This window comes from Mytilus galloprovincialis, chromosome 3, assembly GCF_965363235.1.
Source record: "Mytilus galloprovincialis chromosome 3, xbMytGall1.hap1.1, whole genome shotgun sequence".
NCBI lineage: Eukaryota > Metazoa > Mollusca > Bivalvia > Mytilida > Mytilidae > Mytilus > Mytilus galloprovincialis.
The window spans coordinates 1,066,917-1,085,532 of NC_134840.1; the positions used below are offsets into that span (position 1 = coordinate 1,066,917).

An 18,616-nucleotide genomic window follows, 5' to 3' on the forward strand; every position below is an offset into this window, starting at 1 on the left:
TTATTATCTTGAATATTATTATAGATAGAGATAAATTGTAAACAGCAATAATGTTCAGCAAAGTAAGATCTACAAATAAGTCAACATGACCAAAATGGTCAGTTGACCCGTTTAGGAGTTATTGCCCTTTATAGTCAATTTTTAACCATTTTTCGTTAATTAAAGTAATCTTTTACAAAAATCTTCTCCTCTGAAACTACTGGGCCAAATTAATCCAAACTTGGCAACAATCATCTTTGGGGTATCTAGTTTAAAAAATGTGTGGCGTGACCTGGTCAACCAACCAAGATGGCCGCCACGGCTAAAAATAGAACAAAGGGGTAAAATGCAGTTTTTGGCTTATAACTCAAAAACCAAAGCATTTTGAGGAAATCTGACATGGGATAAAAATGTTTATCAGGTCAAGATCTATCTGCCCTGAAATTTTCAGATGAATCGGTCAATCGGTTGTTGGGTTGCTGCCCCTGAATTGGTAATTTTGAGGAAATTTTGCTGTTTTTGGTTATTATCTTGAATATTATTATAGATAGAGATAAACTGTAAACAGCAATAATGTTCAACAAAGTAAGATCTACAAATAAGTCAACATGACCAAAATGGTCAGTTGACCCGTTTAGGAGTTATTGCCCTTTATAGTCAATTTTTAACCATTTTTCGTAAATTAAAGTAATCTTTTACAAAAATCTTCTCCTCTGAAACTACTGGGCCAAATTAATCCAAACTTGGCCACAATCATCTTTGGGGTATCTAGTTTAAAAAATGTGTGGCGTGACCTGGTCAACCAACCAAGATGGCCGCCACCACTAAAAATAGAACATAGGGGTAAAATGCAGTTTTTGGCTTATAACTCAAAAACCAAAGCATTTTGAGGAAATCTGACATGGGATAAAAATGTTTATCAGGTCATGATCTATCTGCCCTGAAATTTTCAGATGAATCGGTCAATCGGTTGTTGGGTTGCTGCCCCTGAATTGGTAATTTTGAGGAAATTTTGCTGTTTTTGGTTATTATCTTGAATATTATTATAGATAGAGATAAACTGTAAACAGCAATAATGTTCAGCAAAGTAAGATCTACAAATAAGTCAACATGACCAAAATGGTCGTCGTTAACTTTTACAAAAATCTTCTCCTCTGAAACTACTGGGCCAAATCAAACCAAACTTGGCCACAATCATCATTGGGGTATCTAGTTTGAAAAATGTGTCCGATGACCTGGCCATTCAACCAAGATGGCCGCCACGGCTTAAAATAGAACATAGGGGTAAAATGCAGTTTTTGGCTTATAACTATGAAACCAAAGCATCTAGAGCAAATCTGACAAGAAGTTAAATTGTTAATCAAGTCAATATCTATCTGCCCTGAATTTTTCAGATGAATTGGACAACTGGTTGTTGGGTTGCTGCCCTCCAATTGGTAATTTTTAAAGAAATTTTGCCGTTTTTGGTTATCTTGAATACTATTATAGATAGCGATAAACTGTAAACAGCAATAATGTTCAGCAAAGTAAGATCTACAAATAAGTCAACATGACCTAAATGGTCAATTGACCCCTTAAGGAGTTATTGCCCTTTATAGTCAATTTTTAACAATTTTCATTAATTTGGTAAATTTATGTAAATTTTTACCAAATATAGTTCTCTGTTACTAATGGGCAAAGTTCATTATAGATATAATTGTAAGAAGCAAAATCGTTCAGTAAAGTAAGAACTTCAAACACATCACCATCACCAAAATACAATTTTGTCATGAATCCATTTGTGTCCTTTGTTTAATATGCACATAGACCAAGGTGAGCGACACAGGCTCTTTAGAGCCTCTAGTTTATTTTTTTTATAAATTTTAGATTTTAAGTTTCTGGGTAATGGGTTTTTAGCTCACCTGGCCCAAAGGGCCAAGTGAGCTTTTCCCATCACTTGGCGTCCGGCGTCCGTCGTCCGTCGTCTGTCGTCCGTCGTCTGTCGTCCGTCGTCGTTAACTTTTACAAAAATCTTCTCCTCTGAAACTACTGGGCCAAATTACACCAAACTTGGCCAAAATCATCATTGGGGTATCTAGTTTAAAAAATGTGTCCGGTGACCTGGCCAACCATCCAAGATGGCCGCCATGGCTAAAAATAGAACATAGGGGTAAAATGCAGTTTTTGGCTTATAACTCAAAAACCAAAGCATTTAGAGCAAATCTGACATGGGTTAAACTTGTGTAACAGGTCAAGATCTATCTGCCCTGAAATTTTCAGATAAATCGGATAACCTGTTGTTGGGTTGCTGCCCCTGAATTAGTAATTTTAAGGAAATTTTGCTGTTTTTGGTTATTATCTTGAATATTATTAGCTCACCTGGCCCGAAGGCCCAAGTGAGCTTTTCTCATCACTTGGCGTCCGGCGTCCGGCGTCCGTCGTCCGGCGTCGTCCGTCGTCCGTCGTCGTTAACTTTTACAAAAATCTTCTCCTCTGAAACTACTGGGCCAAATTAAATCAAACTTGGCCACAATCATCATTGGGGTATCTAGTTTAGAAAATGTGTTCGGTTACCCGGCCAACCAACCAAGATGGCCGCCATGGCTAAAAATAGAACATAGGGGTCAAATGCAGTTTTTGGCTTATAACTCTGAAACCGAAGCATTTAGAGCAAATCTGACATGAGGTTAAATTATTTATTAAGTCAAGATCTATCTGCCCTGAAATTTTCAGACGAATCGGACAACCCGTTGTTGGGTTGCTGCCCCTGAATTGGCAATTTTAAGGAAATTTTGCCGTTATATGGTTATTATCTTGAATATTATTATAGATAGAGATAAACTGTAAACAGCAATAATGTTCAGCAAAGTAAGATTTACAAATAAGTCAACATGACCGAAATGGTCAGTTGACCCATATAGGAGTTATTGCCCTTTATAGTCAATTTTTAACCATTTTTCGTAAATCTTAGTAATCTTTTACAAAAATCTTCTCCTCTGAAACTACTGGGCCAAATTAAACCAAACTTGGCCACAATTATCTTTGGGGTATCTAGTTTTAAAAATGTGTCTGGTGACCCGGCCAACCAACCATGATGGCCGCCACGGCTTAAAATAGAACATAAGGGTAAAATGCAGTTTTTTGCTTATAACTTAAAAACCAAAGCATTTAGAGCAAATCTGACATTTGGTAAAATTGTTTATCAGGTGAAGATTTATCTACCCTGAAATTTTCAGATGAATCTGACAACCTGTTGTTGGGTTGCTGCCCCTGAATTAGTAATTTTAAGGAAATTTTGCTGTTTTTGGTTATTATCTTGTATATTATTATAGATAGAGATAAACTGTAAACAGCCATTATGTTCAGCAAAGTAATATTTACAAATAAGTCAACATGACCGAAATGGTCAGTTGACCCCTTTAGGAGTTATTGCCCTTTATAGTCAATTTTTAACCATTTTTCGTAAATCTTAGTAATCTTTTACAAAAATCTTCTCCTCTGAAACTACTTGACCAAATCAATCCAAACTTGGCCACAAACATCTTTGGGGTATGTAGTTTGAAAAATGTGTCCAGTGACCCAGCCATCTAATCAAGATGGCCGCCATGGCTAAAAATAGAACCTTGGGTAAAATGCAGTTTTTGACTTATAACTCAAAAACCAAAGCATTTAGAGTAAATCTGACATGAGGTAAATTTGTTTATCAGGTCAAGATCTACCTGCCCTGAAATTTTCAGATGAATTGGACAACCCGGTTTTGGGTTGCTGCCCCAGAATAAGTAACTTTAATGAAATTTTGCTGTTTTTGGTTATTATCTTGAATATTATTATAGATAGAGATAAACTGTAAACAGCAATAATGTTCAGCAAAAAAAGATTCCCAAATAAGTCAACATGACCGAAATGGTCAGTTGACCCCTTTAGGAGTTATTGCCCTTAATAGTCAATTTTTAACCATTTTTCGTAAATCTTAGTAATCTTTTACATCTTCTCCTCTGAAACTACTTGGCCAAATTACACCAAACTTGGCCAAAATCATCATTGGGGTATCTTGTTTAAAAAATGTTTCCGGTGACATCCAAGATGGCCGCCATGGCTAAAAATAGAACATAGGGGTAAAATGCAGTTTTGGGCTTATAACTCAAAAACCAAAGCATTTAGAGCAAATCTGACAGGGGGTAAAATTGTGTAACAGGTCAAGATCTATCTGCCCTGAAATTTTCAGATAAATCGGATAACCTGTTGTTGGGTTGCTGCCCCTGAATTAGTAATTTTAAGGAAATTTTGCTGTTTTTGGTTATTATCTTGAATATTGTTATAGACAGAGATAAAGTGTAAACAGCAATAATGTTCAGCTAAGTAAGATCTAGAAATAAGTCAACATGACCAAAATCGTCAAATTGACCCCTTAAGGAGTTGTTGCCCATTTTATTCAATTTTTAACAATTTTCACTAATTTGGTAAATTTTTGTAAATTTTTACAAAATATTTTTCACTGTATCTAAAGGTCCAAGTTTATTATAGATAGAGAAAATTCTAAGTACCAAGAATGTTCAGTAAAGTAAGATCTACAAACACATCACTATCAGCAAAACACAATTTTGTCATGAATCCATCTGTGTCCTTTGTTTAACATGCACATAGACCAAGGTGAGCGACACAGGCTCTTTAGAGCCTCTAGTTGGTTATTATCTTGAATATTATTATAGATAGAGATAAACTGTAAACAGCAATAATGTTCAGCAAAGTAAGATTTACAAATAAGTCAAATGACGGAAATGGTCAGTTGACCCCTTTAGGAGTTATTGCCCTTTATAGTCAATTTTTAACCATTTTTCGTAAATCTTAAAAATCTTTTACAAAATTCTCCTCCTCTGAAACTACTGGGCCAAATACTTCCAAACTTTAACTGAATGTTCCTTAGGGTATCTAGTTTGTAAATTGTATCCGAAGTTATGATCTATCAACAAACATGGTCGCCATTGCTAAAAATAGAACATAGGGGTCAAATGCAGTTTTTGGCTTATAACTCAAAATCCAAAGCATTTAGAGCAAATATGACCTGGGGTTATATTGTTTATCAGGTCAAGATCTACAATGTATCTGCCCTGAAATTTTCAGATGAACCAGACAACCTGTTGTTGGGTTGCTGCCCCTGAATTGATAATTTTAAGGAAATTTTGCTGTTTTTGTTTATTATCTTGAATATAATTATAGATAGAAATAAACTGTAAACAGCAATGATGTTCAGCAAAGTAAGATCTTCAATTAAGTCAATTTGACCAAAATTGTCAATTGACCCCTTAAGGAGTTATTGCCCTTTAAGGACTTTTTTCGCAATTTGTTCATCATGTTGACTTACTTTAAAAAATCTTCTCCTTTGAAACTGCTGTATCAATTTCAGCCAAACTTAGGCTAAATGAGTTTCAGAGTATTTAGTATAAATTTTATATTTTATTTCCTTGTATGTCAAGAAACATAGCTACTATGGCTAAAATAGAACATAGGAGAAAATGATTATTTTTTTTGGCTTTTGAAGAAAATAGGACGATCCAAAAAACATTTAAATAAATTGAAAAGCCAAAATAATCATTGATGAGAGATTTAACCAAAAGAATTAAGGTGAGCGATTCAGGCTCTTGAGAGCCTCTTGTTATTCAATAAAATTGGTGTTTTTTTAAGTCTTTGATATGTATATATATACCAATTACTCTTTGATACTTTGGAATGTTTTTAGTTCTCACTCGGGAAATGAATTTCTATTATATACCACCATTAAATACTACAAAACAAGACATCTTTTTCAATTTTGTTTATAATTTTTGTTATCACCCCCATCTACACCCCCAAGAGATAAGAAGAGAATATTGACAATTTCTTTCGTAATCTACACGACAAGTGAATGCCCTACGTTTATACTTTCTTAAGGGACTTCAGCGAATTTTATGGGATTGTTTTTATCCGGTATATTATTGATTCCCTTAACATGTATGTGTATATGTTAGTTTGTGTTTTTATCTTGTCAGTATAATTTGTGCGTGTGTTATGATGGTTGACACAACGTCAGCGACAGGATATCACACCGTTGATCAGGTACACACAAGGGTAGGTAATCAGGACTAACCTCGTGTCTGAATTGTTTATTTTTTTTTTTATCGAAAGCTTGCAAAGTTTGTGATAATATAACATTATTAATTATTTACGTATTTTATCGTTAATAGAGGTCATTTACTACACATAATTATTGCAAATACACACAGATTTGTACGTGTTTGTTTTAATATAGTTGTTTCATGGTATGAACGATATATTGTTCAACCTATTAATAGCCGCTGAACGCATTGACCACTAAAAAGATCTACCTCTCATATATCTGTCGCCTTTAAGAATGTATCGATCATAAATGTCTCAGTTTCTTAACTTAATATGAGGGTTTGGATGGGGTTAAATGATTAAAGAATAATGCCCTTAAAAATGAAGATTAGAGAATAAAGGCCAAAAAAATAAGATTAGAGAAAAAGGGGTTAATTTTTTGAAGATTAGAGAAAAAAGGGTTATTTTTTTTTAAAGATTAGAGAAAAAAAGGGGTGAAAATTAGATGTTTACAGAATAACAGACCCCCCATCCAGACCCTCTAATATGTGATGGATTCTAAATAAGTTCTAAAACTTTCACTTCATATTTTTTTACATTTTAAAACTTAAGTATCTATTCTGATATACTGGGAAGATTTTTGGTGGAAGAAGACTTCAAGTCTTCTGAAGACCTATGGTGTTGACTTTAAAACCATATACCACCTCCGTATGCCGCATCCGTTTCTGTGCATTACAATTTCATAACAACTTCCGATTCTTGACACCGATTTTTACACATGATTAAGCATCTGAATCATTTAATTTGTAAAATAGGATTGAAAAATACAATCACTATCGTAAATGTGTACCCTTTTATTTATGCAAATTATTAGATTTCACACAGGCACTATATATATGGACACTATTTTCTTCCAATTGCCAATATTTTTATACTATTGACAGAACGTCTAGTGCCTGTGGATTTCATCTCATCTACATGAACGTTGTTTGTTTACTTGAAACCGGAAGTTTTTAATGTAGATATTTGTAGTACGCATGCGTGAATTTAGTACCGGGTCGACTCGCCCTGTTTACATGTTCTCCCTTGGTCTGTTCGTCCTGAGTTCTTTCGACCATATAGTACGTTCGTCCTGTGTTCATTCTCTTTACTCTTACCAAGACGTTTTATAATACGTCCTTGCATTTATTAAAAAATATTAATATTAAGGGTATCGTTAATTAAACCTCTAAAACATGATTTAGTGAAAACCATCTGTTCCTTATTTTGTTCCCAAGGTAAGAAAATCGTGTTCAGCCAATCAAATTCCGTGTTTCTCATGATCAAATTAATAAGCCAATCAAAAACGTTTTCTCTGAAGATTATTCTAACATGCTAGATTTTGAACTTTGTTGTTTTCATCTAGTTGTAAATCGTGAACATGGCACTGCCGGAGGTGAATTTTTATCTGCAAAAGGGGTTATTACACAGCTTAAGGATAAAAGCATGGCTGATTGACAAAATTCAATGATGCAGTACTACCATAAAGATAATACTGAATAGTAGTTTTTTCACAAACTTATTGACATAATACTTGTTGTAACATATGTTATTTTTGTATTCAATTAAATCATTTAAAGCACAATGTACTATTCTTTTTTTCACAAAGACCAACAAACAGGTTGGGACCCCTCTCCCCATTATGAGTGTAGTCCCTTAAATGAGGGACTGTCCCTAAAACAAGGGGTCATTTTACTGTAACAGTTGAAACAAAAAATAAAGAAAAATTTTAAGATTTGTAACCGTTCAAAAGTGGGAAAATTCATAATATTTGGAACAACTTTTCTAAATGAGGGGGGCAAATTAATAAAGAAGATATAAGTTTAGAAACATCACAAAATTCTTCTGACATGTTTTGACCATTTATGGTGACTTGAATAACACCGATATCACTCAGATTACAATTCTACCTTGACAGGTAAGTTTGTATTTAGCCTATAAAATACTTATTTAGCCTTGAGAATTGAAAGGTCAGTTTATCCCATTCATACAATAGAAGTTTACCTATAAGGGTCAGAATGGGGTTTACAGAATAGAGAATAAATGTAATAGCAACAAAAAATAGAGAATAGAGAAAATGAACAACAAAATAAAGAATTTAGAATAATGCGGTGCAAAAGTATAAAGAATAAATGTGCAAAATAAAAAGGAAACTTAGGTAACTGTAATGCAATACCGATAATATAATGATCAATGTGCATAATTGATAAATAATCTTGTAACAGAAAGACTATATAGTAAAATCATTTTCATGAGAATTTGCTTTACAGAATGAGAGTTATTTTTAAGGCTATTAAAAGAAAAATGCCCTAAAAATTTAAAGAATACAGATATTAAAAAACCCATGCAGGTCCTCATGTCATTTACATTGTCAAAATATAGGACACATCTAGTCAAACTGGTTTTAAACTAGACATCTAGTCAAACTGGTTTGGTATACATGGTATAACTGACTGTTTATTGCCCTAGATGTCTATTTCACAGTGACCTTATGTGTTTGTGCTAAGAGTACATTGTACTGTCAAATTCATTGATTTTCTGTTGGGACATGTCCTACATTGTAAACATGCAAAATAGTGGCTTGAGATTTCAACTGATATTAGTATAATAAATTAAAATTTGGAATATTATATCCTGGTTGATGATGTTTTTTTTTTTTGGGACCAAGATGTTTTCTTCATTCTTGTTCACATTATAATTATTTTAAGGTTCATGTGGACCCTATGTCTAAAATGACCGTATTTTCACCTCAAAATTTACTCTGAGTACAGACAAACCTGCGCATCTGTAAATTTTTCCAGGCATAGCATGCCCTAGATAAATGAATTTTAAATATATTTTATGTTTTAGAAAAATAAAAACTTACCAGGATTTTGCCGTGCACTTTTTTTCATTCCTCCAGAAGGTGCCAAAATAAACTAAGTTGGGAAACAGGTTTGAGAACTTCCCCACAGGTAAAAATTAAAGTGAGCATTTTTAATTGACATGGACATTAGATGGACAATAGATACCTGACAATAATTGGTTATTTAAACTGTGTACCTGAGTGGACCATATCAAGGTAAACTCAACTGTTTGTTAATTTTATCATCTTCTGCAGAGACGAAAAAAAGTGTACGGCAAAATCCAGTTGTTATGAATTTTCTAAATCATACAATGCATTTGCTTTCTATTTATCTAGGGCATGCTATGCCTTAAAACTTTTCCAGATGTACAGGTTTGCCTGTACTCAGAGAAAATTTTGAGGTGAAAATACGGTCAATTTAGCCATAGGGTCCACATGAACCTTAACCTTCAACATTGTTCAATGCACATTTAAAGATAGAAAAAATTTCAGCTCTCATTTAAAATATTTTGCAACTTAATAATAATCTGTCAGATTTGGTGTAAACAAAAAACAAGACCCTGCAAGCATAGTCTATTTCTATAACAGTCAAGCAGATAGTTTTTTTTTATATCTGAAAAAAAAAACTACCATGTAAAGAAATATGCAATTAAAAGGCCTATAATAACCCCTAAAATTCAACATTAACAGATTTTTAACAATTAAATCAAGATGCACAAAGTTTTAAGTATTGGTCAGAATATAGGGTTCTTTTGTACTTTAACAATATCACAATAACAATAAAGTGACCTTAATTTTGGACATGGTAAATGGCATGAAGCCAAATTTATCAACCTCTATTGTATGAATGGGAAACTGACCTTTCAATTCTCAAGGCTAAATAAGTATTTTATAGGCTAAATACAAACTTACCTGTCAAGGTAGAATTGTAATCTAAGTGATATCGGTGTTATTCAAGTCACCATAATACTTGATAGATGCATCGTTCTTGGGGATAGTTTCATCAAATAATATGAATATAAATGTGCTAATTTACAGTGTGTTGTTATGTTCTTCCAATGAGGGTTGCCCCTAATTTGGAGTGTTGTTCCCAACCTGTAAAAGGTCCATCTTTGTGCATAATTCAAAATTACAAATTTCAACAACGTCATATATTCTTACACAAGAAAATAAACCCTGGTCTGCTAGCTACATGTTCATCATTTCTACTAATTTAATAATTAGAATCATGCAAACAGACTTAAGAAAAAGGCATCTATGCTCATCATACAAATATGACACTTTTTCTAGACAATCCAGATTGTGCAAAATACTTCGCTAAAAATTGTAACCTTTAAAATTGTTGTCGCTCGAGCACTAAAAACCCCCATGGGAACTTTCAAAAGGTGGCAGGTATGTAACAAGTCTTACTATTTTTATGTCCCATATATGGGCATTATGTTTACTGGTCTGTCCGTTCGTCCTGCTTCAGGTTAAAGTTTATGGTCGTTGTAGTTTTTGATGAAGTTCAAATCTAATCAAGTTGAAACTTAGTACACATGTGTTCCTTATGATATGATCTTTCTAATTTTACTGCCAAAATAAAGATTTTACCTAATTTTCACGGTCCACTGAACACAGAAAATGATTGTACGGATGGGAAATCCATGTACTTATGATACATTCTTGTTTGAAGAAAAAAAATACGTCATAACGATAATGGAACAAAGCAGGCTGGGTTAGTGGAACTGCTTTTATGGTAATTCAAGTTACCTTTTATTCACCTTCTTCCACCTCAGAGCTATCAGCTCTTTGATTATAAAGTCATATCAGCATTAATACTTAATATTTCTACACTGTCTGTAAAAAAAAGTACTTTAAGACTTGGTTTAATGTCGAAACATAATCATCGAAGTTCTAAAGTTAGCAAACAAAAGTAAAACAAGATTTTAACAATATAGTTATCATAAACTTTTAAAGAATTTACTGACGTCTGCAATGTTCTATCATTGAAACTATATATCTATCTACAACGTGGTTGGGAGCCTGACAACATCCCGCATGTTTTATATTTTATTGAAATGTAAAAAGTATAAAAATACGTAATATACTAAGTTTCATGAAGGAACTTGGTTTTAAATAAGATACAAATCGTAAGAAAGGTATCTGAATATTAATCTTATAAAGTATGATCTGGTTGTATAGGATTTAAATTGAATATGTATCAAGTGAAATTGTGGTTGTCAGTTTAGTCGGTTAACATTTATATTTTTTGTAAACTTTCCAAATTGAAAAGTTTTATTTATACTACGTAATTTTTTGCTAGTCCGATATGACCTTGTGTGTCAAAGCAGTAAAACAACAAAGAGAAAAAAAAGGAAAAAATACAAATAGCAAGATAAGAAAATGAAATATCAAAAAAAATAAACAAGAAACGAAAATATTTCTTCAGTAAAGTCAAATTTCTGTTATGGTGCACTAAGCAGATTTGTTTTATATTAAAGTGAAAAAGTTATTCGAACGACTACACGAGTACAATAATTGGGTATGACGACAACAAGTGTAATGGAGGAACAGCAATCTAAACAATCAGACCCTCTGGCGACAGACATAGGATCAGACACTCCGACAGATAGATTGAACTCGGACCCTCCGACAGATAGAGGATGGGCGTGGGTTATTTTGTTTGGTAAGTAAAACAAAACAGACAAAAAGACAAGCAAAAGTTTACAAATACTAGTACCAACATAGAAAACTAAAGACTGAACAACACGAATAACTAAAACTACGATATCAACGAGACCACCTCCAACGGATTTAGTGTGAGAACGCTACAATCAAAGTGAAAATATATTTCTGATGCACAACCTTAATAATTGGTACTACTGTGTGACTACCTTTTATTTTGAATCTAACAATAAGACAAATCAGCATGACTAGTATATTACCATAGTGTTATAAATACAACAAGGCAGATTTTTCTGCGTTTGGAGCACGTTCGTCTGACTGGCCTCTTTCATGTAGGGGAACACCTTCATGTTGAGAAGTTAAAATTGATTCTTATGAATCAATCGACCACACAAAAAGTCAAAATGTTATGATAAAAATTAAGATCAAATCAAAAAACTAAATGGATGAGTCAGCATAGCCTTTTCATGTTATATTGTTTTCGATTAACACACCAATTTATAATATTTATTTTATTTTGAGTAGTCAAACGTCATGCGATTCATTGCTGTTAATGACATTTTCAAAAACTAGTTTGTAAGATAACGTGATAAACTAGAATCATACATTAACATGAAAAGTACAATGAGAAGGTACAATTGTATTGTTTAGAAAGATAGACAAGAACTGTGTATGCATGTTTTACAACGGACACAAACAGATCCAAATAATACTAGTAGTATATGAATAACGCATTAAAGTGTTTTTTTCAGCATGCTGTTGTGAACTATTTTTGATAGTTGGGACACTGAAGTCCTTTGGTTTATTCTTTGTTGAGTTTTTACGTGTTTACGATACCACTGCATCTATGGTATCCATTGTTCTATCCATACAGACAGCCATGTTTAGTTTTTCTGGTAAGTTTACTTCAGAAAATAACAAATATACATACCTCCTTGTTGTAATCATTATATTACTTCCTTTACTAATTCTTAAAACAAAGGAAACAGAGCTATTGATTTTCTAACCGAAGAACAGTAATGACAACAATTAGTTAAAACTAAGAAGATGATTGCCAAAGAGACAACCCTACGGAGTAGATATAGGTCACCGTTCATGGTCTGTTTTAGATTGATCGCATGTAATTCTGTATTTTCAGAATATATGTTTACAGACAGAGAGATTCTACTCACTGTCAAAGATAAGACAAATTTGAAAAAGCTTCAACTGTTAACATGAAACCAACGAAAACAAAAGAATAAGAATTCGACAATATGAATTGCAACTTTAGTTATTTTTTTTTAAAAGTTTATAACCGGGGGAAAAATTAAGTAGCAAACGTATGTTATAAATCATATGAATAGTTGTTGATAAAATTAGGGACTTACAGACTCGACAAACAGTTTTTCATTAATGGCGAATGAAGTATTAACAGTGCGTTATAAATCCACTCAGTACCGAAGTAGCGACTACTGCGCCGATAAAAACCCACTCAGTACCGAATCAGCGACTGCTGCGCGGAATATTCCATCGGGGACAAACACTCCACTAGTAACAGACATGGCTTGATTCATTGACATAACCCGTTATAAATAAACTCATCATATACAAAATGTTGCATCCTTACAGCTTTTCTGGATTCATCTCTCTAAAAGAAATAAAAGCCAATGAAAGATGAAGGATGATAACGCTTTATAAATTTGTAACATCCGAACTACTTTCTCGATACCCTCATTAGAAATCCGAAGTACTTTCTCGATACCCTCATTAGAAATCCGAAGTACTTTCTCGATACCCTCATTAGAAATCCGAAGTACTTTCTCGATACCCTCATTAGAAATCCGAAGTACTTTCTCGATACCCTCATTAGAAATGCACATACCCAGAAATTATTATACTACATATTACCTTTTTACGTATTTGGTTAGTAAATGGCATGTGATAAATGTACCATTTCTAAATTAATTTACTAATGTTGGCAAGTTATCATTCCCTTTTGTTTTTAGATAATTTTAGTTAACAGTATATTTTATATTCCAACAGCATTTTTTATTTTAACATTGGGAAACAAATACTTTAGTAGCAGACAACTTATAATGGTTGGAGGGTTTGTGGCAGCTTTAGGATATTTGTTGAATGCATTCGCTCCGACAGTCACATTCCTTATCTTCTCTCAAGGTATTCTACATGGTGAGTTGAATTTTATTTTCTCTCAGGGTATTTATTCTCTTGTTTCTTAGGTTGAAGTGAGATCAACGTAAAACTGGATGTATCCATGGACATGATATAAAGTAGCAGTATCAGTACTTATGAAAAGAAACATTTTTTTGTGTTTTATATATTAGAAATAATAATAATACGATTTGAATAACTAATGGCCAGTAGGACAGCCATTCATAGATCTAAAAACTTGACTGTCAGCTGTTCTAGCAAAGTCGAAACTACGACTAGTTGGTAGCTCTATTATGGGTGCTTGGAAACTGTTTATTATGATTAAGATGCAGTCAGATTATCTAAAATGACGAGTTCATGTCTAATTTGTTGTTCTATGGTGTATGCTTGAAGACTGTTTATTATGATTTAGATGTAGTCAGATGATCTGAAATGACGAAATGTGCCCTGTGGACTTGATTGCTCCAATGTCCTTCAAAGCGTCTGATGAATGGCTTTTCAGTTCAACCGACGAATCATATTTTGAAAAAAAAATCATCTCGTAAAAGGTTAGCAGTGACTGCCATTGAAAAAATGTTGTCTTTCTGTGGACTGACATTCTCAGTATCATTAAGCAAGATTGAAGCCTTCGTCTTTTTTGACACAGACGTTTGCCAAAATGTTATTATCACTATTTTGTGGTTATTTTAGATTTCTTACTTTTTGGTACTCCTAACTGTGTGTGTGTGTGATACCGGTTGTAATGGTAATATAGGGCAATTTTAAAATAAATAAATAAAATATATCGTCAAAACTTCTTGTTCCTTAATTTTAAAACGATCTTTTGTCATATACCTTTAATGTATATTTGTCATACTGAAGTATGTATTTGAACTATTATTTTATATTTCTTTATAATCACTCTGTAATGTTTGTGTCATGTTGTTATCATTGTGATGCTCTGAATGGGCCCTTTAATTTGGAAAATAAAAATATTGTATTGTATTGTATTGCAATAGTATACCAGGGTGAAATACACTTATCAATAACTTTATCTTATACTTGTTTTCGAATTGATGACATTCATTGGCGGATCCATGTGGGGGGAGGGGGGTGGAATCACCTTTTTTTTTGGGCCGATCAATGCATTTGAATGGGAGCATATAGTTGGAACCCCCCCTTTACTCTGGATTGGGACCCCCCCCCTTTTCAAATGGCTGGATCCGCCCCTGACATTAATTTCAGCACGTTACATCGCTATAAACCCGCCATAATATAATCTATACATCTTTCCCATCTTCAAATGAATCTTCTTTCAGCTTCCGGATGTGCCGCGTCATATGGACCAGCAATAGTGTTACTTAGCACATACTTCGACAAGAGGAAGGGACTAGCTAACAGTTTAGCTAATGTTGGGGGCAGTATCGGTGGTCTTTGTATTCCTTTGTTGATAAGACATTTGCTCGATACATATGGCCTCCAAGGTGCTTTATTGATTATGTCGGCAATGTTGTTCCACATAACAGCAGCTGGGGCTTTAATGAGGCCTTTTTTAATGGATACCAATACCAAAAGCAACGAAAAACAAATTGAAATTGTTTTGATCCAAGAAGAAGATACTTCTAAAACAGCAAACGGATCATCGAAAGCATACGGAACATCCCCCAATGAAAGAGAAGAACACGAATCTTCTAAAATGTTTGTGCAGCTAGAACCACAGGTAAGCGTCCAGTCAGAGCGCTCACTTGGAAGTCATCACTCTATAGTTTTAGATAAACTGTCCGGAAGTGCATTAAACTTATATGGAAGTATGGGAAGTATAGCTAATGCAATCACGGTTGTCAGCTTTGCAAAGTCAAACCCATCTGTCCATAGCAGCCTTTCTGAAGACGAAAAATCAAAATGTTCTTGTTGTTCAAATTTATTTAACTGTAGCATTTTAAGAAATCACAGTTTTCAACTTCTAATGGTGACAGGATTGTTATGTGTATTTGGAAGTGCATTAACAATTACTTTCATCCCACCATTTGCCAAAGACTATAATATTCCAGACGATAAAATTGCACTGTTAGTGACAATATCAGCCGTATGCGACTTTATAGGTAGGTTTTCCATCGCATGGATAGCAGATTCAGGATTCCTAAGGCGGAACCATCTTGTTGGTGTATGTATATTTATAAGTGGCGTCGCTGCTATGCTAAATCCATTTTATACAGATTTTCCTAGTTTTGCAGCTTATGCTGCTACCTATGGACTAGTCGGAGGAGTTTATTTTTCCTTGTATCCTCTACTAATAGTGGACGCTGTTGGACAAGAAAATCTGTCTGATGGACTTGCCATACTGTTCCAAGTTCATGGTGTTAGTTTGATGGTGAATTCATTTCTCATAGGTAAGTCAGAAGTGTTCGCATTTTATGTTAATAATTAAACAAATTGGACTCTATCCTTTCATTGTACTAGTATTGTTTATTAAAACAAAATCGAATCTGCACTCAAAATTAATTTGACTTCGAAATCTTATTAATATTTCTTTATGTACCAAGATAACCTGTAATAAATTCTCCCATAGACAAAAATAAAGGCAATATTATTATACTGTCGTGCAATAGTCATAAACCATTATAACTGAAACAAATCCGTAAGGGAAACACATCAACTATAAGAGGAAAATAACGTAACAACAGACACACTGAACTGCTACAAAAACAAACGCCAACATACACGGAAACGGACTATTCGATAACAAATGCGCATAATTCTGACTTAGTACAGGACATTTTAAGAAAAAAATGGTAGGTTGGACATGGTTTATTGGCTATCCAAACTTCCCTCAATGTTAAATATACCACTATATATATATATATACAGTAAAAAAAGAAAATCACAAAAATACAGAACTCCGAGGAAAACGCAAAACAGAAATTCCCTAATCAAATTTTGTTTGGATGTTTTGCTGTACCTGTTGAAAACTTATCTCAAACGGGATAGCACATCCTTTATTTTTACGGTGATGTAGTTTGCCAAGCCCATTAATTTAGATGCGATCCAGGTAAACTTAGCGATCCTTTTAATAAACGTATTCTTAATTATTACCAATGAACACTGTAAACTGAACTTTCGATACTGTTTTATTGTCGAGCCTTCGACTTTAGTCGAAAAAACGAGACTAAGCGATCCTACATTCCGTCGTCGTCGTCGGCGGCGGCGTCCACAAATATTCACTCTGTGGTTAAAGTTTTTGAAATTTTAATAACTTTCTTAAACTATCCTGGGTTTGTACCAAACTTGGACAGAAGCTTGTTTATGATCATAAGATAGTATCCAGAAGTAAATTTTGTAAAAAAAAAAAAAAATCTGTTTTTTCCGTATTTTACTTTTAAATGAACTTAGATTTTCTTACAGTTAACATTACAAACAGTCTGCAGTTAAAGTTTTTAAAACATTTCTTAGATTCATAAACTATCCTGGATTTTTACCAAACTTGGACAAAAACTTCTTACAATCAAAAGATTGTATCAAGATGAATATTTTTATTGATTTTTTTCCTCATTTTTGTTGAGCCTGCAATTTACAGCAAAAATAGGCGAGACGAGACGCTGGGTTCCGCGGAAACCTTACAAATTTTTGGTATAACATGTATAAATGTTAATTTTGTTATCAGAACCAAACGGGTTATTTTCTCTTAAACTTTGACACCTTTTTCGTTTTCATTCTCAATTTTATGCTTCTAATCGAGATCATAAATTATAGCCATCAATATTTGCTGAATAACCTTACAATATTTTTATGCAAAGATTTTAATATATTTAATCCAAACAGATAAGACAATTTATAACTATTGAAGGTTTTTTTCATTGTAGGCTATTTAAGAGATATTACAGGCTCTTATCATGGTTCATTTTTCTTAATTGGTATAGGATTACTAATTGGAACTGTTTGTTTATTTTGTGAACCTATTGCCAGAAAACTAGAAGAAAAACGGACTAAAACTGAATTGACCGGGTAATAATTGAAAATAAAATTCATGTTATATAATTGATAGTTTGGTTTTGAAACTCTATAAAAGAGGGACGAAAGATATCAGAGGGACATTCAAATTCATAAATCGAAAATAAACTGACAACGTCATGGCTAAAAATGAAAACGAAAAACAGACAAACAATAGTACACATGGCACAACATAGAAAACTAAAGAATAAGCAACACGAACCCCATCAAAACTAGGGGTAATCTCAGGTGCTCCGGAAGGGTAAGCAGATCCTACTCCACATGAGGCACCCGTCGTGACAAATGACAATAGAAATAGAATTGCAATATAGATACAACGAAGATCTCTCTCCCACAAAACATGACAAAATAATTACAATACTGATACTACGAAGACTTCTCTTCCACATAACATGACAAAAGAATTACAATTTTTATACTATAAAAACTTTTCTCCCACAAAACATGACAAAAGAATTACAATTTTTATACTATAAAAACTTTTCTCCCACAAAACATGACAAAAGCATTATAATATTTATACTACAAAGACTTCTCTCCTACAAAACATGACAAAAGAATTACAATATTTATACTACGAAGAACTCTCTCCCACAAAACATGACAAAAAAATTACAAATCTTCGTAAGAGAAGTCTCAAAAGTTTCAACAAAACATGACAAGATAATAGCAATATTGAAGGCCGTTCGGTGACCAACAAATAATATAATAGTCGACACAACATGCAAACTTCATAACAACAACGAACATTTTCCATCAACGACAAAAAAAGGATATAAAAAAACAAATAGTGACGCGCTTACGTAACTCACATTTAATCTCGAACATTATACAATTATTTTCACAAAACTCGCCCGAGAATTTTATGATGATGAT

The 18,616-nt window shown here is 33.4% G+C and overlaps 1 protein-coding gene across 3 annotated transcripts; it reads left to right on the forward strand.

Annotated features, from left to right (window-relative positions):
- Window positions 1-5,846: 5,846 nt before the first annotated feature.
- LOC143066900 (monocarboxylate transporter 13-like) lies at window positions 5,847-17,767 on the forward strand. 3 transcript variants are annotated; one of them, XM_076239728.1, is made up of 6 exons: window positions 5,847-5,946; window positions 11,419-11,603; window positions 12,355-12,498; window positions 13,625-13,771; window positions 15,052-16,122; window positions 17,593-17,767. In XM_076239728.1, exons 2-6 carry the CDS (start codon window positions 11,462-11,464, stop codon window positions 17,736-17,738), a joined length of 1,650 nt encoding a protein of 549 aa, XP_076095843.1. In that variant the 5' UTR covers window positions 5,847-5,946; window positions 11,419-11,461; the 3' UTR covers window positions 17,739-17,767. The 3 variants fall into 3 exon arrangements, with proteins under 3 accessions (XP_076095843.1, XP_076095842.1, XP_076095841.1); XM_076239727.1 differs by having other exon boundaries at window positions 5,917-6,051; XM_076239726.1 differs by having other exon boundaries at window positions 5,926-6,063.
- Window positions 17,768-18,616: the final 849 nt, after the last annotated feature.

Excerpts from the sequence above, each read along its gene's own strand:
- LOC143066900 (XM_076239728.1), top strand. The coding sequence starts at position 11,462 with ATGACGACAACAAGTGTAATGGAGGAACAGCAATCTAAACAATCAGAC. Across the intron at positions 11,604-12,354 it reads GGCGTGGGTTATTTTGTTTG|CATGCTGTTGTGAACTATTT; the intron begins GTAAGTAAAACA and ends TGTTTTTTTCAG. Across the intron at positions 12,499-13,624 it reads AGCCATGTTTAGTTTTTCTG|CATTTTTTATTTTAACATTG; the intron begins GTAAGTTTACTT and ends ATATTCCAACAG.